At 43.4% G+C, this 23068-nt stretch overlaps 1 protein-coding gene across 1 annotated transcript; it reads right to left on the bottom strand.

The window, feature by feature from the left end:
- Positions 1-663: 663 nt before the first annotated feature.
- Positions 664-16750, bottom strand: LOC130849195 (pregnancy-associated glycoprotein 2-like). Its single transcript, XM_057727895.1, has 9 exons — positions 16698-16750; positions 15464-15614; positions 14392-14509; positions 14171-14289; positions 12542-12735; positions 11510-11626; positions 2595-2736; positions 2410-2508; positions 664-816 (listed from the first exon to the last, which is right to left on the bottom strand). Exons 1-9 carry the CDS (start codon positions 16748-16750, stop codon positions 664-666), a joined length of 1146 nt encoding a protein of 381 aa, XP_057583878.1.
- Between the last annotated feature and the right edge of the window lie 6318 nt (positions 16751-23068).

The following is a 23068-nucleotide window of genomic DNA, read 5'->3' as shown; positions in this document are numbered from 1 at the left end:
CAGTCCTGTGATGCTGGAAGAAAGTGTCAGTCATGTTGGACAGGACAAATAACCAAGTAAAACCAATGGCAATAGTCCATTTCTCAGGGCAGGATGTTTGGTCCAGGGCTGGATACAAGAACTGACGTGGATCACTCAGAGCCCTCCCTGTTATCCTGATGTTTTCTGAGCTTCTTTCCTTATGGGTTAGACCCCTTGAGGATATATGTGTAGAATCCTGAAGGAAGAAAGCTGTCAGGTGAAGAGAATCAAAGATGAGAGAAGGGAAAGTGGGAGGGAGAGAAAGAGTGAGCTGATGGCTTCTGATTTATTGGATCCATTCACTGAGATGTGCGGATCTGCTCTGCTGTCTGTGTCCCAGGTCCTCAGTATCCTTCCAAAAAGTCTCCCATTTCCTTGAAGCCAGTTGTAGTTGGACTCCTCTTACTAGTGGTTCAGATGAGGTTCTAAATCCTGCCGGATTATGAAGTACCTGTCCAACCGAAAGAGATGCACCCATTCATATTAGCAGCATTGGGAATGGAATCCTTTATTGTTTACTGAGAATAGGGCTTTGCAGAGCCCCAAACACAGTCCATCACTATCCCTTAGTGGGAGTGCCCTATGTGTGAGTGAGTGTGTGTTTGGAGTCGGTGTGATCGATTCCCGAAGCAGCTGCAGCATTTACACTGCGGGAGCCAGGCCAATCCTGTTGTTTCCCCGATCATAAACTGAGAAATACAGTCTCAGGAAGACGTCACCAAGAATCCAGGTCTCTGGTTCACCTGAGAGGTCAGACTCTTCTTGAATGTTGCTCATACAGCGCCCCTGAGGACTCTGAGGGAAAAGGCAATACACCCCTGTCAGCCTGAGTCCTTAGCTGACACCCCCTTTCATTATCCAGAGATGGCAGCTCCTCAGTTTTATGTCCCTTTTTTTAGTAAGAACCAAGTGGCTTTGTTAGAAGCTGAGGAAGAGGGGTGCCAATCCAAGAACAAGAATGGTTCAGACATGTCATTGCCCTGAAGGATGGGGGTGGGGGAGGGAAGGATGGGAGCTTGGAATTAGCAGATGCAAGCTACTATACAGAGGATGGATAAACAACTATATCCTCTGTATAACACAGGGAAGTATATTCTATATTCCTTGAAAAACTATAATGCAAAAGAATAGGAAAAAAATATATATAACTGGGTCAATTTGCTGTTCAGCAGAAAGCAACTCAACATTGTAAATAAACTATACTTCAAAGGAATAAAAAAACAAAAGAAACAAAAAAACAGCAGGCATGGCCCATAGTTCCTCTGTTTCTTTCCTTCTTACCCATGCTCGGTGTTTGCTCTGCAGAGAATGCCCTTTCTTCTCCCTCTTCCCCACAACCTTTTCTTTAAGACTATGCTCAGCCCCTGTAGGAAGACTTCCTGGACCCATGCTCACTCTCCTTGGCCATTCCAGGCTGGGTTGGGTGACTTACCCTGGTGCTCCCCTTTTCTCTACCCCTCATCATCCCTAATGTTCACCTGGCACCACTTGGTACATTCCCCAGTGGTGCCATTTGTATGGAGTCCATTGTAGATTTGCCTCAACCCAAACAGATCTCCTCATGCCCCCTTGAGTCTGGGGGTTGTGAGTGACTGAAATTCCCTCTCTTCCTCAAAGCCTTCTTTGAGCTCATCAGCCTCCTCTGAATTCCCACAGGGAGCTGACATGAAGCCTCAACCCTGTGCCGGGGCTGTGCAGTCCCTGTGCACCCTTTACTCACATGAGCATCCAACCTCCCCACAGAGGGGTCTGGAAGCCCAGCTCACAGAGGGGGACCTGGGGCTTAGCAAGGCTAAGTTACAGCTGAGGAGAGGGGAAGTATGTAATTGATAATCCACCAGGACCGTTTTGAGATGGGAAAGGAGACTGTTAATCAGGATGGTGGGACAACACATTGAGACTGTCCCCACCTGGTCACTTGGCCTATTTCAGAGATTGCCTAAGCTGATTTTTTGTTGTCTTCCATGTGAGGCCTCTGGAGAAACTGAGGCTCTCTGAAGGCCGAGGCCCTTAGTGTTCCCCTTTCCTTGTGCCTCACACCATGCCAGTATGGGGTGGTGTCTATATTTATCCCAGGATGATGGATGCCTAGACTCTCTTCTAGGGGCTTCCTAGGTGGTGCAGTGGTTAAGAATCTGCCTGCCAATGCAGGGCACACGGGTTAGAGCCCTGCTCCAGGAAGATCCCACCAAAATAAAGAAAAAAAAAATGACTCTCTTCTACTCTCAAGTGGTTAGTTTTGTGAGAGGAACTGGACCAACCACAGGGGCTCAGCAGCATCTGCAGGGGTGTTGCTTGGACTGCAGAGGGTCCCCTCTTTCTAGCAGCAGCTCAAAGATTCCTGTCAGCCCCACATTTGAGAGCCAGCCCCCAGGGTTGTCCCCTCACCTTCCAGATGTAGGCTTCAGCAGGCACCGGGTAGTCAGTGCCATTGATGTTGAGGGTGAAGGCAGGCAGTTGAGTGACAGAGCTACATGGAATCATGTACTGTTAGAGAAAGCAGAGAGTGGTTGTCCCCGCTGATCCCTGGTGCGTGGGGAGCCCCCGAGTGACCCTGTGGCATGTCCCTTCACCTCTTCACCAAGATGTGTGCCGTTGATGAGCTTATGGATGTTTCTGACCAGTCTAGGTGGGCCAAGCAGCAATGACGTCCCGGTATCCAGAATGGCCTGGCAGCCGTTGAAACAACCAATCACCATTCTGTCCATAGTGATGCTGAGAGATAGAGAGACAAAGTGGGCACCAGCATCACTCTGAAGTCCCCTGCCATGACTGCCCTCTCCCTGACTGTCCCCAGAAGAACTCTTCAGCTCATGCCTTGACATTGTTTTCCTTTGCTCTGGTCATGTAACCTTCTTGGACTTCCTTTCATTTCTTGAATGCACCAGGTTATTTTTTGCCTCAGGACCTTGGCATGTGTGGTACTGTGAAACGTGCAGTGAAATGTCAGCTGTGTCTTCCCAGAAGCCATGTGTTCACCATGAGCCAGTACTTTTCCTCAGTGTGAATGTTGTCAGCCCTCTTGATTTTGGTGTATGTGCTTAATTCAAAGATTCTAAACCTGTTGTCTAATCTCTATATGCTCTTTTCTGCTTTTTTTCCCAAGAACTTTCATTGAGATACAGTTAACATAGAATAAACAGCACATATTTAGAGTGTACAATTTGGTGTCCTAATCTCACAGTTCATTTCACCCCCTACATTCCCTGCTTTCCCCACTTGGTGTCCATATGTTTGTTCTCTACATCTCTGTCTCTATTTTTGCCTTGCATGTCCTCTTTCATAGCTGTTAGCATTTGCCTTATGTATTGCAGTGCTCCTCTATTGGGTGCATATATATTTATAATTGTTATCTCCTCTTCTTAGATTGATCCCTTGACCTTTAAGTAATGTCCTTTCTTTTTTTTCATTTTATTTCTTTCTTTATTTTTTCAAGGTACATCAAGTTCAATCATCTGTATTTTTACACATATCCCCGTATTTACTCCCTCCCTCAAGTCTCCCCCAACCTTCCCCGTCCCTGTCCTCTAAGGCATCATCCATCCTTGAGTTGAACTCCCTTTGTTATACAGGAACTTCCCACTGGCTATCTATTTTACAATTGGTATATATGTCTATGCTACTCTCTCACTTCATCTCAGCTTCCCCTTCACCCCTGGCCCCCCAAAACCTCGAGTTCTCCAGTTCATTCTCTGCGTCCATCTGTGTCCTCTGCTTGTCTTGTCACTGAGTTCATCAGTACCATTTTTAGATTCCGTATATATGAGTTAGCATACAATATTTGTCTTTCTGTTTCTGGCTTACTTCACTCTGTATGACAGACTCTAGGTCTATCCACCTCATTACATATAGCTCCATCTCATTCCTATTTATAGCTGAGTAATATTCCATTGTATATATATATATATATATGCCACATCTTCTTTATCCATTCATTTGTTGATGGGCACTTAAGTTGCTTCCATGTCCTGCCTATTGTAAATAGTGCTGCAAGAAACATTACTGTACATGTTTCTTTTGGGATTATGGTTTTCTCTGGGTATATGCCCAGGAGTGGGATTACTGGACCATATGGTAGTTCTATTTTTGTTTTTTAAGGAACCTCCAAACTGTCTTCCATAGTGGCTGTACCAACTTACATTCCCACCAACAGTGCAGGAGAGTTCCCTTTTCTCCACACCCTCTCCAACATTTGTTGTTTCTAGATTTTGTGATGATGGCCATTCTGATCGATGTGAGGTGATACCTTATTGTGGCTTTGATTTGCATTTTTCTGATAATTAGTGACCTCAGACACCAGAAAGCACTGCAAAGATCCCGACATAACTGGTAGTGAGGCATCTATAACAGCTCAAAGAGGGTGAAGCTGCGGAGCTGTGGCAGACGGTAGGGAGTGAGAAACACACGAAGGGTCCGCACCACAGCTTAGTGTTCCCAGAATGAGACGTTGATTCACAGCTGAACAGAGGGTCTGGGAGTGGTAGTGTGGGAACTGGAGAGCTGATTCAGGGTGAGAAAAATTGTTGCCAGTAAGGTGATGGACCGAGAGGACAGGAGGGAAGAGGTCCGCAGCAAGGAGAGCCTGCCCCTGAGAGTGGCCCAGCCATGATGGCAGCTGGATGCTGCAGGCTCACAGGTGGGGGGGAGGAGCCATGGGCATAGCCTCTCTCTGTCTTTTGGCACCTGCAGCAGGCAGTGGAAAGGCCTCCTGTGGGCCATCTAAGGTGCTCAGGGATAACAGAGACCCTCAGGTCCTCAGGCAGGGCTAGCTTAAAACCCCTTGGAATGCTGGCAGCAGAGAGACTGCCGAGAAAGAAAACAAAAAACAAACAAAAAAAAACCCCAAGAGAGACCCAACTCTGAGACTCTCTGCTTACACCAGAGCCACCAGCGTCCCTCTGCAACAGGCACCCTCCAAGCCCGACTGAAACAACAGTGCGCCACTGCTCACTCACTCCCAGGGGAAGGAGCCACTATTGTACCCTCTCACTCCCCACACACCAATGCTTACAGACGAACAATAAAGGAAGCTCTGCTGGTCACAGAATAATACAAAAAACCCAAGGTGAGTAGAAGGACACTTACAGCTGAGACTCTAAGGAAACAAATATTGGTATCAATTCTATTGAACTGGTCCATTCTGGGATCAGTTCTGGTTTTTTTTCTCTTTTTTTCCCCTTTATTAATTATGATCTTAGTCCTAAGGGATCTACAAGTTTTATAACATATTTTTTTGATTCTATGTTATATTCTATTTTTATCATTTTGCCTTTTTATACACTTCTATTTCTAGCTAAGTTTTTGGTAGTATGGATAATATATGTCTCCTACCTTCCTTTCATCTCTATCTTTTATACATTTCTATTCCTTTCTTTTTATTTGCATATTTCCAGTCACACTATGCTCTTCTGTTCCCCTGTCTTCCATCCAGTTTTAGTTTATTTTATCTTAACATACTTATAAGCAATGCTATTGATCTGCTCAGACTCCTTGCTCTATTCTCCAGATGACCCACCACCTTGGTATTTAATATTAGGTTTTTGTCTTTATCTTTGTCCTTAGTAAAATTGTCTAATTTGATTCTGAGAATCTCCATTCTATCTGGTGGTCTTCTAGCTCTTTTTTATATTTGATCCTAGCACAAAATCTCCCTGCATTAGTGTTTGTATGTGTAAGATGTTATTCGTTTGTTTGTTTATTTTTGCTTTTGTTTCTGTCTTGTTCTGTTTTGGTTTTCAATTTCTGTTGGGTTTCCCTTTGAGTATCTGATAGCACCCTGGGGTTCTTCTGTCAGGTCTTTCCAGAGCCTTCTGTCCTAATGGATTCAGTAATTGTGTGTCTTATACATCTATGTGTTTCCTAGACTTACTATTTGTTTAACCCAACACTTGGACATTAGTCTGGGGCTTGGACAGTCTTCTATAAACCCCTCTATTTCCGGGACTAGCGACCCCAAAAGTTTGGATTACCATGAGGAAACAAAGAAACACCATGCAGGCAAAGGAGCAGGAAAAGAAACCCACAAGACCAAATAAATGAAGAGGAAATAGGGAAAATGCCTGAAAAAGAATTCAGAGTAATGATAGTAAAAATGATACAAAATCTCAATAACAAAATAGAGAAAGTACAAGAAACAGTTCATAAGAACTCAGAAAAACAAACAGCAATGGATAACAAGATAACTGAAATTAAAAACACTCTAGATGGTATAACCAGCAGAATGACTGAGGCAGAAGAATGAATAAGTGAGTTGGAAGATAGAGTGGGGGAAATAAATGCCACAGAGCAGGAAAAAGATAAAAGAATAAAAAGAATAGACGACAGTCTCAGAGACCTCAGTGATAACATAAAGCATACCAACATTCAAATTATAGGCATTGCAGAAGAAGAAGACAAAAAGGAAGGGTCTGAGAAAATATTTGAAGAGGTTATAGTGGAAATCTTGCCCAAAACATGGGAAAGGAAATAATTAACCAAGTCCAAGAAGCACAGAGAGTCCCATACAGAATAAACCCAAGGAGAAATACACCAAGGCACATATTAATCAAACTAATGACAATTAAACACAAAGAAAAAATATTAAAATCAGGAAGAGGAAAGCAACAAATAACATATAAAGGAAAACCCATAAGGATAACAGCTGACCTTTCTGCAGAAACTCTGCAGGGCAGAAGGGAATGGCAGGATATACTGAAAGTCCTGAAAGAGAGAAACCTACAGCCAAGAATACTCTACCCAGAAGGAATCTCCTTCAGATTCGATGGAGAAATCAAAAGCTTTACAGGCAAACAAAATTAAGAGAATTCAGCACCACCAAACCAGCCTTACAACAAATGCTAAAGGAACTTTTCTAAGTAGGAAACACAAGAAAAGGAAAACACCTACAAATACAAACCCAAAACAGTTAAGAAAATGGTAATGGAAACACCCATGTCAATAATCACCTTAAATGTAAATGGATTAAATGCTCCAACCAAAAGACACAGACTGGCTGAATGGATACAAAAACAAGACCCTTCTATATGCTGCCTACAAGAAACCCACTTCAGACCAAGGGATACATATAGACTGAGAGTAAAGGGATGGAAAAAGATATTCCATGCAAACGGAAGTCATAAGAAAGCTGGAGTAGCAATACTCACATCAGACAAATTAGACTTTAAAGTAAAGACTATTACAAGAGACCAGGAAGGACACTACATAATGATCAAGGGATCCATCCAAGAAGAACATATCACAGTGTTAAACTTCTATGCCCCCAACATAGGAGCACCTCAATACATAAGGCAAATGCTAACAGTCATAAAAGGGGAAATTGACAGTAACACAATAATAGTGGGAGACTTGAGCACCCCACTTACATCAATGGACAGATCATCCAAACAGAAATTAAATAAGGACACACAAGCTTTAAATGACACATTAGACCATCTCGACTTCATTGATATTTACAGGACATTCCATCCACAAACGACAGAATATACTTTCTTCTCAAGTGCACAAGGAATATTTTCCAGGATAGATCACATCTTGGGTCACAGATCAAACCTCGGCAAATTCAAGAAAATTGAAATCATATCAAGCATCTTCTCAGATCACAATGCCATGAGACTAGATATCAATTACAGGAAAAAAAAAAACTGCAAAAAATACAACTACATGGAGGCTAAACAACTCACTATTAAACAACCCAGAATTCATTAAAGAAATCAAAGAGGAAATCAAAAAATATCTAGAAACAAACAACAATGAAAACACAACAACCCAAAACCTATGGGATGCAGCAAAAGCAGCTCTTAGTGGGAAATTTATAGCAATACAGTCCTACCTTAAGAAACAAGAAAAATATTGAATAAACAACCTAACCTTACACCTAAAACAATTAGAAAAAGAAGAACAAAGAAACCCCAAAGTGAGCAGAAGGAAAGAAAGCATAAAGATCAGAGCAGAAAGAAATGAAAAAGAAAGGAAGGAAGTAATAGCAAAAATTAATAAAACTAAAAGCTGGTTCTTTGAGAAGATTAACAAAATTGATAAACCATTAGCCAGACTCATCAAGAAAAAAAGGGAGAGGATGCAAATCAAGAGAATTAGAAATGAAAAAGGAGAAGTAACAACGGACACCACAGAAATACAAAAGATCATGAGAGACTACTACAAGCAACTATATGCCAATAAACTAGATAACCTGGAAGAAATGGATAAATTCTTAGAAAAGTACAATCTTCCAAGACTGAACCAGGAAGAAATAGAAACTATGAACAGACAAATCACAAATATGGAAATTGAGGCAGTGATTAAAAATCGCCCAACAAGCAGGTGTACCCCCCCAAAATAATAAAAAAATAAATAAAATTAAAAAAAATTCTCCCAACAAACAAAAGCCCAGGGCCAGATAGATTCACAGGCAAATTCTATCAAACAATTAGAGAAGAGCTAACACCTATGCTTCTAAAACTCTTCCAAAATATTGCAGAAGAAGGAGCACTCCCAAACTCATTCTACGAGGCCACCATCACTCTGATACCAAAACCAGGCAAAGGTGTCATAATGTCCTTTCTTGTCTCTTGTAACATCTTTTATTTTAAAGTCTTTTTTATCTGATATGAGTATTGCTACTCCAGCTTTCTTTTGATTTCCATTTGCATGGAATATCTTTTTCTATCCCCTCACTTTCCATCTGTATTGTCCCTAGGTCTGAAGTGGATCTCTTATAGACAGCATATATGTGGGTCTTGTTTTTGTATCCATTCAGCCAGTCTGTATCTTTTGGTTGGTGCATTGAGTCCATTTACATTCAAGGCAGTTATCGATATGTATATTCCTATTACCATTTTCTTAATTGTTTTATTTTTGTTTCTGTAGGTCCTTTTCTTCTCTTATGTTTCCCGCTTAGAGAAGTTCCTTTAGCATTTGTTGTAGGGCTTGTGTGGTGTTGCTGAATTCTCTTAGCTGTTGCTTGTCTGTAAAGCTTTTGATTTCTCTCTCAAATCTGAATGAGATCCTTGCTGGGTAGAGTATTCTTGGTTGTAGGCTCTTCCCTTTCATCACTTGAAATATATTATGCCACTCCCTTCTGGCTTGCAGAGTTTCTGCTGAGAAATCAGCTGTTAACCTGATGGGAGTTCCCTTGTATGTTTTTTGTAATTTTTCCCTTGTTGCTTTAAATAACTTTTCTCTGTCTTTAATTTTTGTCAATTTGACTACTCTATGTCTTGGTGTGTTTCTCCTTGGGTTTATCCTGCCTGGGACTGTCTGCACTTCCTGGACTTGGGTAGCAATTTCCTTTCCCATGTTAGGGAAGTTTTCAACTATAATCTTTTCCAATATTTTCTTGGGTCCTTTCTCTCTCTCTTCTCCTTCTGGGACCCCTGTAATGTGATTGTTGGTGCATTTAACATTGTCCCAGAGGTCTCTTAGGCTGTCTTCAGTTCTTTTCATTCTTTTTTCTTCATTCTTTTCCACATCAGTGATTATCACCATTTTGTCTTCCACGTCACTTGTTAGCCCTTATGTGTCAGTTAATCTGCTCTTGGTTCCTTCTAGTGTATTTTTCATTCCAGGTATTGTGTTGCATATGTCTGTTTGTTTGATCTTTAATTCTTTTAGGTCTTTGATAAACTTTTTGATCTTTGCATCCATTCTTTTTTCAAAGTCCAGGGTGATCATCACCACCATCAGTATTCCGAATTCTTCTTCTGTTAGGGTACCTATCTCCTCTTCATTTAGTTATTTTTTGGGCATTTTTTCCTGTCCCTTCATCTGGTACAAAGTCCTCTGCTTTTTCATTTTCTCTTTCTGTGGCTGTGGTTTTCAGTTCCACAAGACAAAATACTGCTGATATTGCTTGATATTGCTGTCTGCCCTTCTACATGCTCTCTTAACTGTTAGTTTTGTTATTAAAAAAAAAACCCCAGCATCTGGTCTACTAGACTTTCTTAGAGATTTAATTTCTTTTATATTTTAAGAACTTTAGTGACAGAAGGAATGTGTTTTCAAAATATTATTTGGTAAAGGAACAGATTGTGATGCGAAAATCTGTTTTCTGTAGGTTTTTTTTTATTGCTGTGTTTGTATCTCACATTTGCTCCACCTGTGTGGGACATGTGTTCGAGGCAATAGAATAAAGAATGTGTGTTTCCTTCTCTTCTGGAACATGTAAGCGACCCAGTTTATGTAGAAGACCCCCAGATCAGGCTGCCATCTTGTTAACTCTATCTAGATCCTCCTCATCTGTAGCATGTATGAAAATGGTAATTAATTATGCAGGTGACTCATTTCATGCACATCTGCCTTAGTAGATGTGAGGGTAAGGTGTATCTGCAGTGCCTCCCTCAAGTGCCCAGCACACAGTGGATGCACAGTGTATGTTTTTGGAGTGAATGAATGAATGAATGAATGAGTGAGTGAAGAAATAAATGAGGAGTAACCAGACATCTCTTTTTGGTGTCTGAACAGCAATGTGTCGCCCCACACAGTGAAGATGGACGTGGTCTGGAGCAGCAGATGCTCATAGTGTTGAGGAGGGAAAAAGAGGCTGCCCTGGGAGAGGTTGGTTCCCAGCACTGCCCTCTCACCTGTCTCAGACACTAAGACTAACTGGCAGGTGATGGCCAAGTTAGCCAGGAGGGCTCCAAAGCACATGTAAGCTTCTGTGTGAGGGTATCACACAGAATCCCATCAATTATTGCCCCTTCTTCTCAGGCCCTCGTGGATCCCAGCTTCCTGATTCTCTCTATCACATCCATGGCCCACTGTATTCCCAGGATATGGGTGTGGTTGTCAGTGGGTAGGGGGTGTGTCTCTTGTATGAGTTGCTTTCAGTTCTCAAGAGTGCAGCCAACCTCTCTCCATTGTTGGTAAGTTTCTCTCTAAGGAGGCCAGTTTTCCCAGTTTATGCAGGAGTTTCCCTGTTTTTCAAGTAGCGGCTTTGTGTAATACGAACTCCCTCGGTACCGGGTAGCCCTGGAGAGATGTTCATCTTATGACCACCCTGTTTATGCTGGCCAATTTCTCCCTGGTCCTCTTTTCCTTGCACTTTAGGGTCCTCTAACCATGCCCTCTGCCTCAAAGTGCAGTGGGTGCAGGCCTCTCTGGGCTGCACACACCTCTCTGGACCCTGTTCAGGATTCTGGTCAGGGCCCAGAGTGGGAGACCTGGGGTGATTATGAGTACATGTGTCGTCTGTGTGTTTGTGTGTCTGTTTGTATGTGTGTCTGTATGTCTATCTGTGTGTGTGTTTGTGCCTGTGTGTCTCTGTGTGTGTCTGTGTGTGTCTGTGTGCATGTGTTTGGGTGTGTATCTGTGTTCCTGTGCATATTGATAGGTGTGCCAATGCGTGTTTTTATATGTGTCTCTGTATTTGTTTATTTGTGTGTCATTGTGGGTGTAGTGTGTGTGTCTATGTGTGCATTTGTGTGTGTCTGCATGTGTCCGTATGCACCTGTGGGAGTATAACTTGGGGTTGCCCTCAGGGGGAGATGCTTACCGGTTCATGGTCATCTGCCAGAAGTGGGTTCTTGACACTGGTATCCACTTGAGCTCTGCTTTATGGTAGCTGTGGTCCACCCCTCCAAACATCACCACACTGCCATTGTCCTTCTGGCTGAGGAGAGACGGAAGAGGGAGGGCTTCTTGTTGGAAAATAGTGACACTCACTGTCTGAGGGCTGTGCTTATCCATCTGTCAGAGGCACTAGTTTGGGTCCCATTTAACAGATGTGGAAATTGAAGCACAGAGAGATTGAGTATCCGACTAAGGCTGGTCACCCACTTGTGAATGGCAGAGAAGAGATTTGAAGCTTGGCAGCCTAGTTGGGCTCCAGCCACTCACTATTCTGAAGAGGAACTTTTCCTCTCCAGCAACCAGAGTGCTCAGAGCTAACCTCAGAGCCACAATATTGGAGAGGTCTGTTCTCCCCTTTGTGTACCCTTCATTTTTCAGAAAACCTGAGGCTGGAAGACACTAAGGGCATGAGTTCAGGTTCACCCAGTGTTGGCTTCATGGGCCTGTGATGTGTCACATCAACGGGCCCGACACTCAGCAAGGCCCCACACATTTGGAATTCCTGTCTTGAAATTCCTAATACATTTTGAACTGGTGGTGCCCTATTTTCATTTTGCACTAGCTCCTGTCTATTAGCAGCTGGTCCTGGGCTCCCAATAAAATGTTCGTGAGGAAGTTAACATTCCCGCTATCCCTCTCCTTCCTTCCGTATCAGCATCAGCAAATCCTGTTGCCTTTTCCTGCAACCTGTATCCTGACACCTTCCATTGTGCTCCTTCTTGCCTCCCGGTCTTGGATTAAATGGCTGCCCTTGAGCATATGAGCATGGCTGTGTTCCAATAAAAATTTATTTATAAAAATCAGTGGCAGGGCCAGATGTGTCCCTGGGGCCATATTTTTGCTGGGCTAGACAGTCTCTCAGGAAACTTCTGGATTCGGTGGTCTATAATTTTTCATGCAACTGAGAGGATCTTACAGCTGATTTAGAGAGATAATTTGTCCAGGTCAGACTTACTTGCTCAAGTAGAAGGCAAAGACAGGCTGAGAAATGATGCCTTGTGTCTTCAAGTTGTCGAAGACAGGGGTGGTCCCTTTAAGGGCAAGGCTGGGGTAAGCCAGGCCCAGGATGCCATCAAAACATGTATTTTCAAGCCCATTCTGCTGCTTGCTCAGCCCAAATGCCTGGTGCACATTGACAAGGTTTCCGATCTATGGGAGAGGAGAGGGTTCCCATATACATTTTTGGGATGTGGGGCTGGAACAGGGCTGGGGTGGAGATGACACGAGGACTGAAGAGAAGCCCTGAGGCCTAGCTGTGCCCTGGGTTGACCTCAGATGGTTAGACCAAGCTGGGACATGAATTCAGGTTCCACTTGTGCTGGGCTGTGGATTTTAAGCAACACCTGATCCTCCTGCACACAATATGAAGGGAGTCAAATTGGCCTCATGCCTTCTGTACAGGTGGGGCAACTGAGACTCAGGAGAGGACCAAGTGGTTCCCACTTGAGAACAAAGTGAGTGGAGAGCAGAGTAGCCTTATCCTTGGCATCGCTCTTATCAGGTGACCGAAATGGACTGAATTCACTGGCAATGCGTTGTGGATTCTGCACATGCCCAGGAAGACTGAAGCCCATTATACAATGTTGCTGCCAGTGTTCTTATGAACAGTCTCCCTGGGAAACATGCTTTTGGGGATGTGTGTGTCTCAGAGACAGAGAACAGAAAGTGAGAGAGAGAGAGAGAGAGAGAGACAGTGAGAGAGAGACAGAGAGAGACAAGGAGGGACAGAGAGAGACAGAGAGACAAAGAGAGAGTGCTTAGATTCTTTGTTGGAGAGAAAGAGCATCAGAAATAGAGAGAGAGAGAATGAGAGAGAGAAAGAGAGAGACAGAGAGACTGAGAAACACAGGGAGAGAGAGAGAGAGACAGAGAGACTGAGAGACAAAGAGAGAGAGTCAGAGAGACAGCGAGAGAAAGAGAGAGTATTACGACACCTTGTTGGAGGCAGGCCATAGTTTTATTGGACTGTCAAACACCCCCTAGGGTGAGAACTCTTTCATCAGGCCACTCTCACATCTGTGGTCCCCTGCCCAGATACCTAAAGCCCTCAGTTGCCCCCAGGAGCCCAACATCAGTATTACTATCTCCCCAAATACCCCACTCCTGCATGAATCCTGACTGACCAGCCCAGCTCCACTGCTTACCAGATGCCTGACATTTACAAGGCCCTGGCATGGTGCACCTCAGTTCCCTCCTCTGTATAATGGAGCTAATGATAGTACTTGCTGTGTGGGGTTGTTACAGGATTAAACATGTTATACCCATGAAAGTGCCTGGCACAGTCTGAGAATAGAAAAGTGGGTGCTTTTTTCCTTTCTCTCCCTGCTCCCAGCAAAATGAACCTTGAGGTGCTCATGGGCAAAGGAACTGCAAATCTACACCCCAAGCCACTCTCAGGATTAGCTATTCTGGGAGTTTGTGTGTCAGCAGGGGCGCTGTCTCCCCAGGGACAAGTTTTGCAGGGTGGGGGTCAGCCAGCAGGGGATGTTGGGAAAGATGGGCCCTCCCAGTTGGTCCTTCATGTGTTTTGGAAGCAGTGTAGGTCCCAGGGCCAGTCCTGACTCAGCTTATGGTTTCCAGTTACCTGGACGGTGTCATAGCCAACAGTTCCATTAATACTCCCACAGCCATATTTGATTTCGAAGCGCTGGCGTTTGTGCTGGAAGGTTCTGGACAAGTTAGGGTTGAAGAGCTTCTTTGCGCCTGCAGGCACAAGAGATGAGTGTCCCTCAGGTGCCAAGGACAGTGGGTGGGAGAGTGAGTATAATATGGGTGGTGGTGGGGGGGAGCGTAGCAGGTACTCACGGCAGGCCGGGCTGGAGCAGTAGATGGAGAACACCCACAAGTCAGCTGAGCCTGTGTCAAAGACGACCCTGAACTCCTGAGGGGGCGTCCCAATGGTGATGTTTCCCAAGTAGGCCACCTACAGGCGCCGGGGAGGGGTGCTTATGGCAGGGCTTGGTCCCCTGGCCACCCTTGAATCCCAGAGGGCTTCCCCTCCAGGTGTCCCACATCTCCTGAAATCACTTCCCATCCACCCTCCTTCACAGCTTCTGCTCAGACCTGTGCCTTCATTTGATTTTTTTTTTTTTCTGTGAATGATGTTGTTTTCCCGACCAGTGATGGAACATACGTTACTGTAGTATTATCACAGAGTGTTAACCACTGGTGTTCTAACCCAGTTCCTTCATTTGAGAAGCTCTCTAGTCTCCCATTCCAGGCCCAGCCTGAGTGTTCCCTCCTCCAGATGAGCCTCCTTGGTCTCCCCCAGGCACTTCCTCCAAACTCAAAGCATGTCCTATGAACACCACGTGGTTGGCCCTTTTATTCGATATGTTTCTACTCTTCACCTACCCCTCAGGGTGGCCTATACATTCTTGAAGGAGAGATGATACCTTTCTTAAAATCAATAACAATAACCAGAGTGTTAGATTTTTATGGCATCACAGGCCATAGGGCTCAGTAACATTTTCTGTGTCCCTCTTGGTTTTGCGGAGGCTGACCTTGCTCTGCTTGGGGTTTCATACTTGCTCTGCAGTTGGCTTTATCTTTTGATCAGACATGGCTCACCTTTCATCTGTAACTCTGCGGCTCGGTTAGTTCAGAAAGAAGAATCTCCTGCAAACTAATGACATATCTTTGGCACAGAAATGGATGTTTACCTGCCCCCTGGTCATTGTTGAGCCTGGTCACTACAGCCCAAGAGTTGAGGATGAGACTGCCTTCTCCTCTGCGAATGGGGTCCCTGTTCTGCAGTGTTTCTGCTTCCTGCAGGAGCCCCAAGCCCAACATCCATCCAGGTACCTCCCAGTGAACCTCAGTGCTAGGCCAGAGCGCCAGGGGGCGCTGTGGAGCAGCATCTGCCCAACACACTCACATCCTCATGGTTCCCCAGGGGGTGAAGATACATTTTCGGGTCATCAGTTTCATTCTGGGACCTGTCGTCCATGTTCTCCTCCAGGAAATTTGTCAGCAGGTTTTTCTCCCTGAGGGGTTCTCGCAAGGTGTTGATCTTCCTTAGAGGGATTCTTTCACCGAGCATTTGAAAAAGGAGAACAAGATTGGGCATTAATCACCTGTGGATGTTATTGCATGACTGTCATACTTTGCATTGTAATGATGCTGTGTACTTATCCAGCTATTTTAGAGTGTCTTGTTATTATCAGGACGCCATGCAAAGAGCAGGACAAACACCTCAGTTTGAATACAGATTCCATTCTGTAATCTTGAGTGACGTCAGTTGTGCATTTGGAGTCTCAGTTTCCCCATCGGTAAAAAGGTCAAATATAATAATCCCCATGCCCCATATAGGATTTTGTGGGCATTAAGTGAGATGATGGATGTAAAGTACTGGACATGTAGGAAGTCTCAACAATGACAGGCATTACCATTGCTATTGCCATGGTACTGTATCTTTTTCAAAGAAGCTTTGGGAAGGAGGTAGAAGTGGGATCATTAACTTCTTTTTACAGGGGAGGGGAATGGAAATGCAGCGAGTTTGTGACTTGGCTGTGGTCACCCTATTTGTTAGATGTAAAAAAGCGTAGAAGTAGCCTTCCTGATCTTTCTCCAGGTCTCAAGCAAAAGAGAGGGTTGTGAGAGCACACCGGGCAATTTGGTATAAAAAAGAAAATGAAGAGACTAGAGAAGGAGGGAAGAGTCAAAAGATGAAGAAAAAACTCAGAGATTTCTGCATGCACAGAGACAGCCAAAGAGATGGAGAGATAAAAGAGAGAGATACAGAGATGAAGAACAGATACATTCAAACAGAAATGGACAGAGACCAGAGAGCAGACCTAGAAGCAAATACAGGAGTAGTGCTCTTCCATTGGACCACACTTACAGTTGCAGGTGTTGTGCACTGAACAATTCAAAGTACTCCGATTCTCACAGAGGTCATGAAGTGACAGCACCCCCAAAGTTCGTCAACCCTGCAGGCCCACCCCAGACCCTTGGGTACCTCGGTGTCCATGACAAGGTACTCATCAATCAGTGTGAGTTGATCTTTCAGACTGTCAGGAAATGATCTTATTTCCTTCTAAGTCTGATAGGTCGAAGAATCAGAGGACAAGAAAACCAGAGAATATGCCACTTACAGTCCCCTTACTTACATGACTAGGCACTCTGAGAGGGCCAGCAGCCCGAGGATCCCAAGCCACTTCATATTTCTTTCCCAGTTGCAATTATTCAGGAAAGATTGTTCAGTGGTGGCCAAGAACTCCTAGTTATATATGCTCTGACCTGCCCTAATTGTCCCCTTTGGCCACTAATGGATCTAAAAAGAAATATGAACCTGTTGATAAAATCTTTACCTCTATTGTTGTCCTAGGGGGGTGGGCGTAGAATATTCTCAGAATACAGAGGTTTCTGCTGTAATCTCTTCCTTGGGGCTTTGCTGCAAAACCATCCTGAACCACATGGAGTAACTAAGTGTTGGGAGACTCTTGCCAACTTGAAGATAAGACACTGGTAGTAATGGGACAAAATAAACTCTAGGGGCCATGCTTGACATTTGTGATCTCCTGTGGTCTTCCTAGCAAATTCATGAGTTGTTCATTGCTTTCCTCAGTTTGACAGGAGATGCTAGAAGGAATAGAGATCAAGTGGCAAAGTGAAGACTTGAGGGGCAGCTCAGCGACCTACGAGTGAGTGGCTTTAGGTAGTGGGACAGATGTCACAGATTGGGGGCACTCATGATGCCAATCTGCATCAAAAGTCTAGGGTAGTATTATAACTGCAGAATTTCAGCATTGGAAGAAATGTGGTGCACGCATCCACAAGATACTTCCTTTCATCCGACAAACATATATGGAAACCCGGTGTGATGGGGTCTGGGGTAGATGCTGGAAAGTTAACATCAGGTCAGACACAGGTGGTCCTTATCTTCAGGGAGATAACAGTCTAGGGCAGTTCTCACAAATTCATGGCCTAGCAGGGAAGACAAATGAATGGAAGTGCTGGGCGGGCATTTTGGACATTGGTCAGGCAGCACATGCCCTACCAAGTGGGGGCTGCCTCTGCTTAGCTGCAACCAACGAGTGCCCTGCTGGAAAATAACCTGGAGGGCCACGTTTTCAAGAGAAGTCAGAATTCTGAATATTTATGTAAAATCCCCTGGTTTTAAATTCTAGCATATCTTTTCTTTCTTTGTCACAATACATAGTGTGAGCCGAACCTTAAACCAGTGCTTGCTGGATTCAGCTGGCTGGCTATGTGGGTTTTTATTACTGTCCTAGATTTGGCAGTAGAGAGGGGACAGAGAGAGGGTTCTTCTTATGTTGGTGGAATGACTAAGAGACTGAATGCAACTTAAGCATGTTAATTTGCCTTCCATTTGTAAAGAAAAATCACCGGGTTCACATAAACCAATGAATTGGATAATGTTCACTTGCTGAGCATCTAATATAATTCCCCAATAGGATCCATGCCTTGAAACATTTTATTTACCACACAAAACATAGAAAGAAATAATTATTCAGTCTCTTATCTCTCAAAAGGGTTAGAAAAGACCACTCAGTGCTTCTGGTCAGCCTGAGATGAACAAGTTCCCTGTTAAAGTGTTATGCCTGCCAATGTAAAGACAATGGAATTTTATGGCTCCTTCCAGGATTTCCAAACCCCGGGTTTTCCTGTGTGTGATCTATCCAGGCCTGTTCCTTGGGTAGTGTAATGGGAATGTGGCCTGGTCACCAGGTAGGTGATTGATGGTGTGCTGCATCTTTCTACTCACTTTTGCACATTGTTACTGTTTGGTTTTGGTGGTTCAATCACTATGGAGGATATTTGACAGCACCTAGCAAATGACACACACAAAAACCATTTAGCTCAGCCATTCTACTTCTAGGGATTTTTCCCAAAGATAACACTGGCTTAAATACAAAAGACGTACACACAACCTGGTGTACCCCCCCAAAAAAATAAAAAAATAAAAAAATAATAAAAAAAAAATAATAAAAAAAAGACGTACACACAAGGTATTCACTGCAACATTGTTCATAAAAGCCAATGATTAGAAGCATAATTGAAGAGCCCATCCACTGGGGAGCTTTGAATAAGGTGTAGGGCAACTCAGCAATTGGGTATAATGGGGATGGAGGGAGGCATGGAATGGGTGAGATCTTCAGGGTACACTGTTTAGTTTTGAAAAGATAGGGAGCAGAATGGTGCTTATAGTTTGTTGCTTTGCCGTATACATCTATGTCGATTTTCAATTAGAAAGATTGGAAGAATAAATGAAATGCTAATAAAAATTGTAATTTATGTGGGAGGGACAGGAATAGAAGTGAAATATTTCTTGTTTTATTGTTTGAATTTGCAACCATGTAAATGTGTTACAGAATGAAAAAATTGATAAACACATCTGTGGAACTTGAAAAGTAAAACAAATGAACCCAATTCTATTAAGTTGGTGATACAGCCGCACAGAACAAAACATTACTTAAGTGGCTATAAATCGCAGAATTTTGGCTCTACATTCAGAGTGAGCTATCTTCTAAGGATAAAGACAAACAAAGAAACAAAACACTCTCTACCAAAAAAAAAAAAAAAGAAAAAAGAAAAAAAGAATCGAAAAGAAAAAGCCAAAGAAATCTGAAACTATATCCAACACTTCACTGTTGGTGATATTGCTGCTGTTGTGTTGAAACTAAGTATGTGCATACAAGTTACAGAAAGTAAACAATTAACCCTCATGTTGTTATGAAGCAAGCATTTCAGAGGAAGAGACAAAAGAGAATTAAGTCTCCAACCAAAAAGCTTAAATAAATCCCTGTGGTCTTAAAATCTGAATTGAAATTATATTTTTGTATCAGTGAATTTTTTTCCTTTTTTTTTCTTAAAAGAAAATATGTAGTTCTTGACTACCACTACTAAAAGCCCAGAAGCAAAGGCAACTTGATAACAGTCACTATCCTGAGGCCTAGCTTGTGGCCTCTAAATGCCATTTCCCACCAGAGGATCCAGAGATTCTTGATGATGTCTGATTTCAGGTCTGGGTCAAGAAATGCACAAGAGAAGCCTGGGAATCTTGAAGGACCAGAAAGTCGAGGGCCTTCAAAGACTACTGGGGGCCAGACAAAAAGTTTAGGAACCCATGTGAAGAGGCCAAAAGTGGGATTCTTTTGAAACAGGAGGGAAGAGGGCAGGGCACCACCTTGGAAAGAATGACATAGCCTGAGGATGTTACAGAAACAGAGTAGAATGAAATGGGTCCAAGATGGTAGACAAATTGACTTCCACTAGAACTTGAGCCTCAGTAATACAATGGTAAAGATGAAAGAGTGGGCTGTGGCCCTATTCTTAGAAATCCGCAACCCTTCCTGAAATAGCTGGAATACTCCTCCCACTCATTAGCCTATGGAAGTACCCACCCTTGTAAAAACTGACAACCCCATACCCTGGTGCCTTTCTCACCTTCTGAGATGGCCTACAGTCTGTCTGTGGAGTGTGTTTTTGTCTAAACATATCCACTTCTTACCTATCAGTTTGTCTCTCACTGAATTTTTCTGCAATGAGATATGAAGAATCTGAGCTTCCTGGAATTTTGAAACCAGGTGTGTGATCTCAGTTTGACCACTTTGGGTTTTGTCTGGGTTCAAGTCCAGGCCACATGAGTTCAAGTACCCATCAGAGTTTTGTCTGGGCTTGTGTCCTGGCATGGGGGTTCATGTTCCAATCTGACGAGTAGAGTTTTAGGTGGCAACTATGAAGTGACAGTGGTAAGGTGAGAGAATTTTGAGAGGTACGTCTTGGTCCTACATAGGCCTGTGCTACTGATCTCAGAGTGGCAGCCGTGAGTGGTGTGTGAAGTGAGATATTGATTCCATGCCCAGGATTTGAACCTGGGTAGCCTGGGTGTAAACCAGGAGTCCTAGCTACCAGACCAGCTAGGGTAGAGGCTAGAAGCTATTTTTCCCTGGCTCTTGTCTCCCCAGTGAATAATGTATTTCTCACAGATGATAAAACTGTAAAAGCAGATACAAAGTTTATTATTAGGAACATTGCATAATAACAAGTGGGAGAGCACACAGAGAAACAATTTGTTGAGAGAGAAACAAGACAGAGATGCACCCCAGGAAAAAAAGGGTGTGGGCATCCTCCTTAATGAGGAGAAGTACAGTAAAGAGGCGGTTAAGTCACTATATAAAGTAGTTCTTCCTGGTCTTTGTTTTCATTTGGCCAATTATCTGTTTTCTTTTCTTAAATTTACTTATTTATTTGCAGCTTTGTGTCATTATTGCTGCATACAGGGTTTCTCTAGTTGTAGCACAGGGGCTACTCTTCATTGGGGTGCATGGGTTCCTCATTGTAGCACACTGGCTCACTAGTTTTTGCTCACAGCGTAGAGCACAGGGTCAATAGTTGTGGCACACTGGCTAGGTTGGTATGCGGTAGTGGGTCTTCCTGGAGCAGGGATCGGACCTGTTTCCCCTACACGGAGGGTTGAATTGTTAACCAGTGCACCATCAGGGACGTCCCCAATTATCTGGTTTATTTCTTCACACCTGAACTGTCCTGGGACCCTCCCAATCATGTGTGCATAACGTTTTGCCAAGATGGATTTCAGCCCAGAGTCCTATGGGAAAGCCTTACCATGGCATATTAAGGGGTGGTGTCCCCTCCTTTTTGACCTCCAAGGAGCCGTTCTGTGCATGTGTAATGTCTCCCTTTTCCCAGGATGGGGAGTGTATGGCCTCTTGATTTCTTAATAGGATTTTCCCCCTCCCTCTTTCTGCCATAAAAGTGTCGAATATTCAGTAATTTATCTATTCCTGTTGCGGTTTCTTATATTGAAGTGCAGATATCAAAATATAGACAGGAGTCCAGTCATCAGTATGTAGTCCTGGAGCCCTTTTGTCTCTTGACTCAGGACATGTAAAATAGGGACTGGTAGTGAACGTCCAGCCTGGAGCTCATCTCCTTCTCTGCCATATGAAATGTAAATGGCAGACCAGGTGTAAATGCCCAGCCTGGAGCCCATCCATCTCCTATCTCAAATTCCCCCTGAGAGATGAAAACCCCAAGAAACCTTTATTGGGATGATGAAGGGCGAAGATCTGTCTTCTGTAGGTTCTTCATACTGGCATGGGGCTTGTTGACTGTACCTACTTGTAGTTACAGAGCTGTCATCCTGACTTATTAATGGGCCCAGGGTGACTTCTGTTGTTTTCTCAGAAGGATCTGTTCCAAGGAGTGGCTGGAAATTCTGTATCACTATCATCTGGTCTGGAAACCCATCGTGTCCTTAGAAAGAACAAACTGGACAAGTAGATTAAGAAGGCCGGGGCCAAAAATCAGTAAAAATATTATAGTAACCAGTGGTCCATGCAGGAGTAGTAAAGTTTGGGATATGCTATTTATAGGGATGGAGCATTTGGCATCATCATATACATTTTTGATGTCCTCTTCTATTAGCCCAGTATAATTGATGTAGATATAACAGACCCAGTTCAAAGTAGTTGTAGGAGTGACTCCCTGAACATTAATAAACAAAGTAGATCTCATTTTTTTTTTTTTTAAGGAGGATAATCCTGAAACCTAGTCTGGACCTGGCGCTTTGGGGAAATGTGTAGCCAGGTAGCCAGTTGTCTAGTTTTATCTAAGTAGGTTTTAACCTCTGGTGTGGTATGAACACATAAAGAACAGGTTATATTGTTCTGAAAATTTCCTCATTAATAGCCAAAGCGGACCTGACTGTTAATGATGTTACTGTTTTTCTAGGTATGAAAAGATGCAATACGTTGAGCTCACAAAATCTTTTTCTGAAAGTATCTAACTATCGAGAAAACTGTTCTGTCAGTTTTTTCCAGAGCCCAGAAAGCCTCATTTTGATTTCTACCCTGAACACCTCTCAGGGCCTGTCAAAGGTTACCAGCTGCAGTAGCCCTGGTTTAGTCCTTGTAGAGGTGGATGGCAAGTGTAAGTTTCCTGTTAACAGGGCCCCTTCATGATCACTAATTTAATCATGGTTTGGGGGACATTTCATGACCATTTCATCCCATGGTGCTAGGACGTCTCATTCCTACGTCTCGTGAAATTTCATTGAAGGCCACTCAATGTGCTGTTCCTTGACTTGGCCCTGCTAACAGTAGCCAAAAACCTCTGGACCACCTGTCTAGTCTTTTATGGTCCTGGAAAATATTCCCTCTTGTTGCCTCTTTCCATATCTAGATTTACACTCTTAGCATCACTGATCTCACATGGGACTATATACCATCATTCTATTAGAGGCTCAATCACACATTTGGTAATGCAAGAAACAACAATTTCTTGAAATAGGTGACATAGAAAATAATATAGCTAGCAGTATTAGTGCGGTCATAAGTAAGAATTTAAGTCAAGAATTTCCGTTAGGTGCAGCCTAATATATACCCTGGTTATCGGACTCCATCTGTTCGGTAGTAATCCTTATTTTTCAGGGAAATTGTATATTGGTAATGTTTGTAAGGCATTAAGCCCAATTTTCTAGGGTAACTAGACTGAT

Source organism: Hippopotamus amphibius, chromosome 3, assembly GCF_030028045.1.
Source record: "Hippopotamus amphibius kiboko isolate mHipAmp2 chromosome 3, mHipAmp2.hap2, whole genome shotgun sequence".
Taxonomy (NCBI): Eukaryota; Metazoa; Chordata; class Mammalia; order Artiodactyla; family Hippopotamidae; genus Hippopotamus; species Hippopotamus amphibius.
The sequence above is the reverse complement of the archived record's forward strand: the minus strand, read 5'-3'. Positions and strand labels throughout refer to the sequence as shown.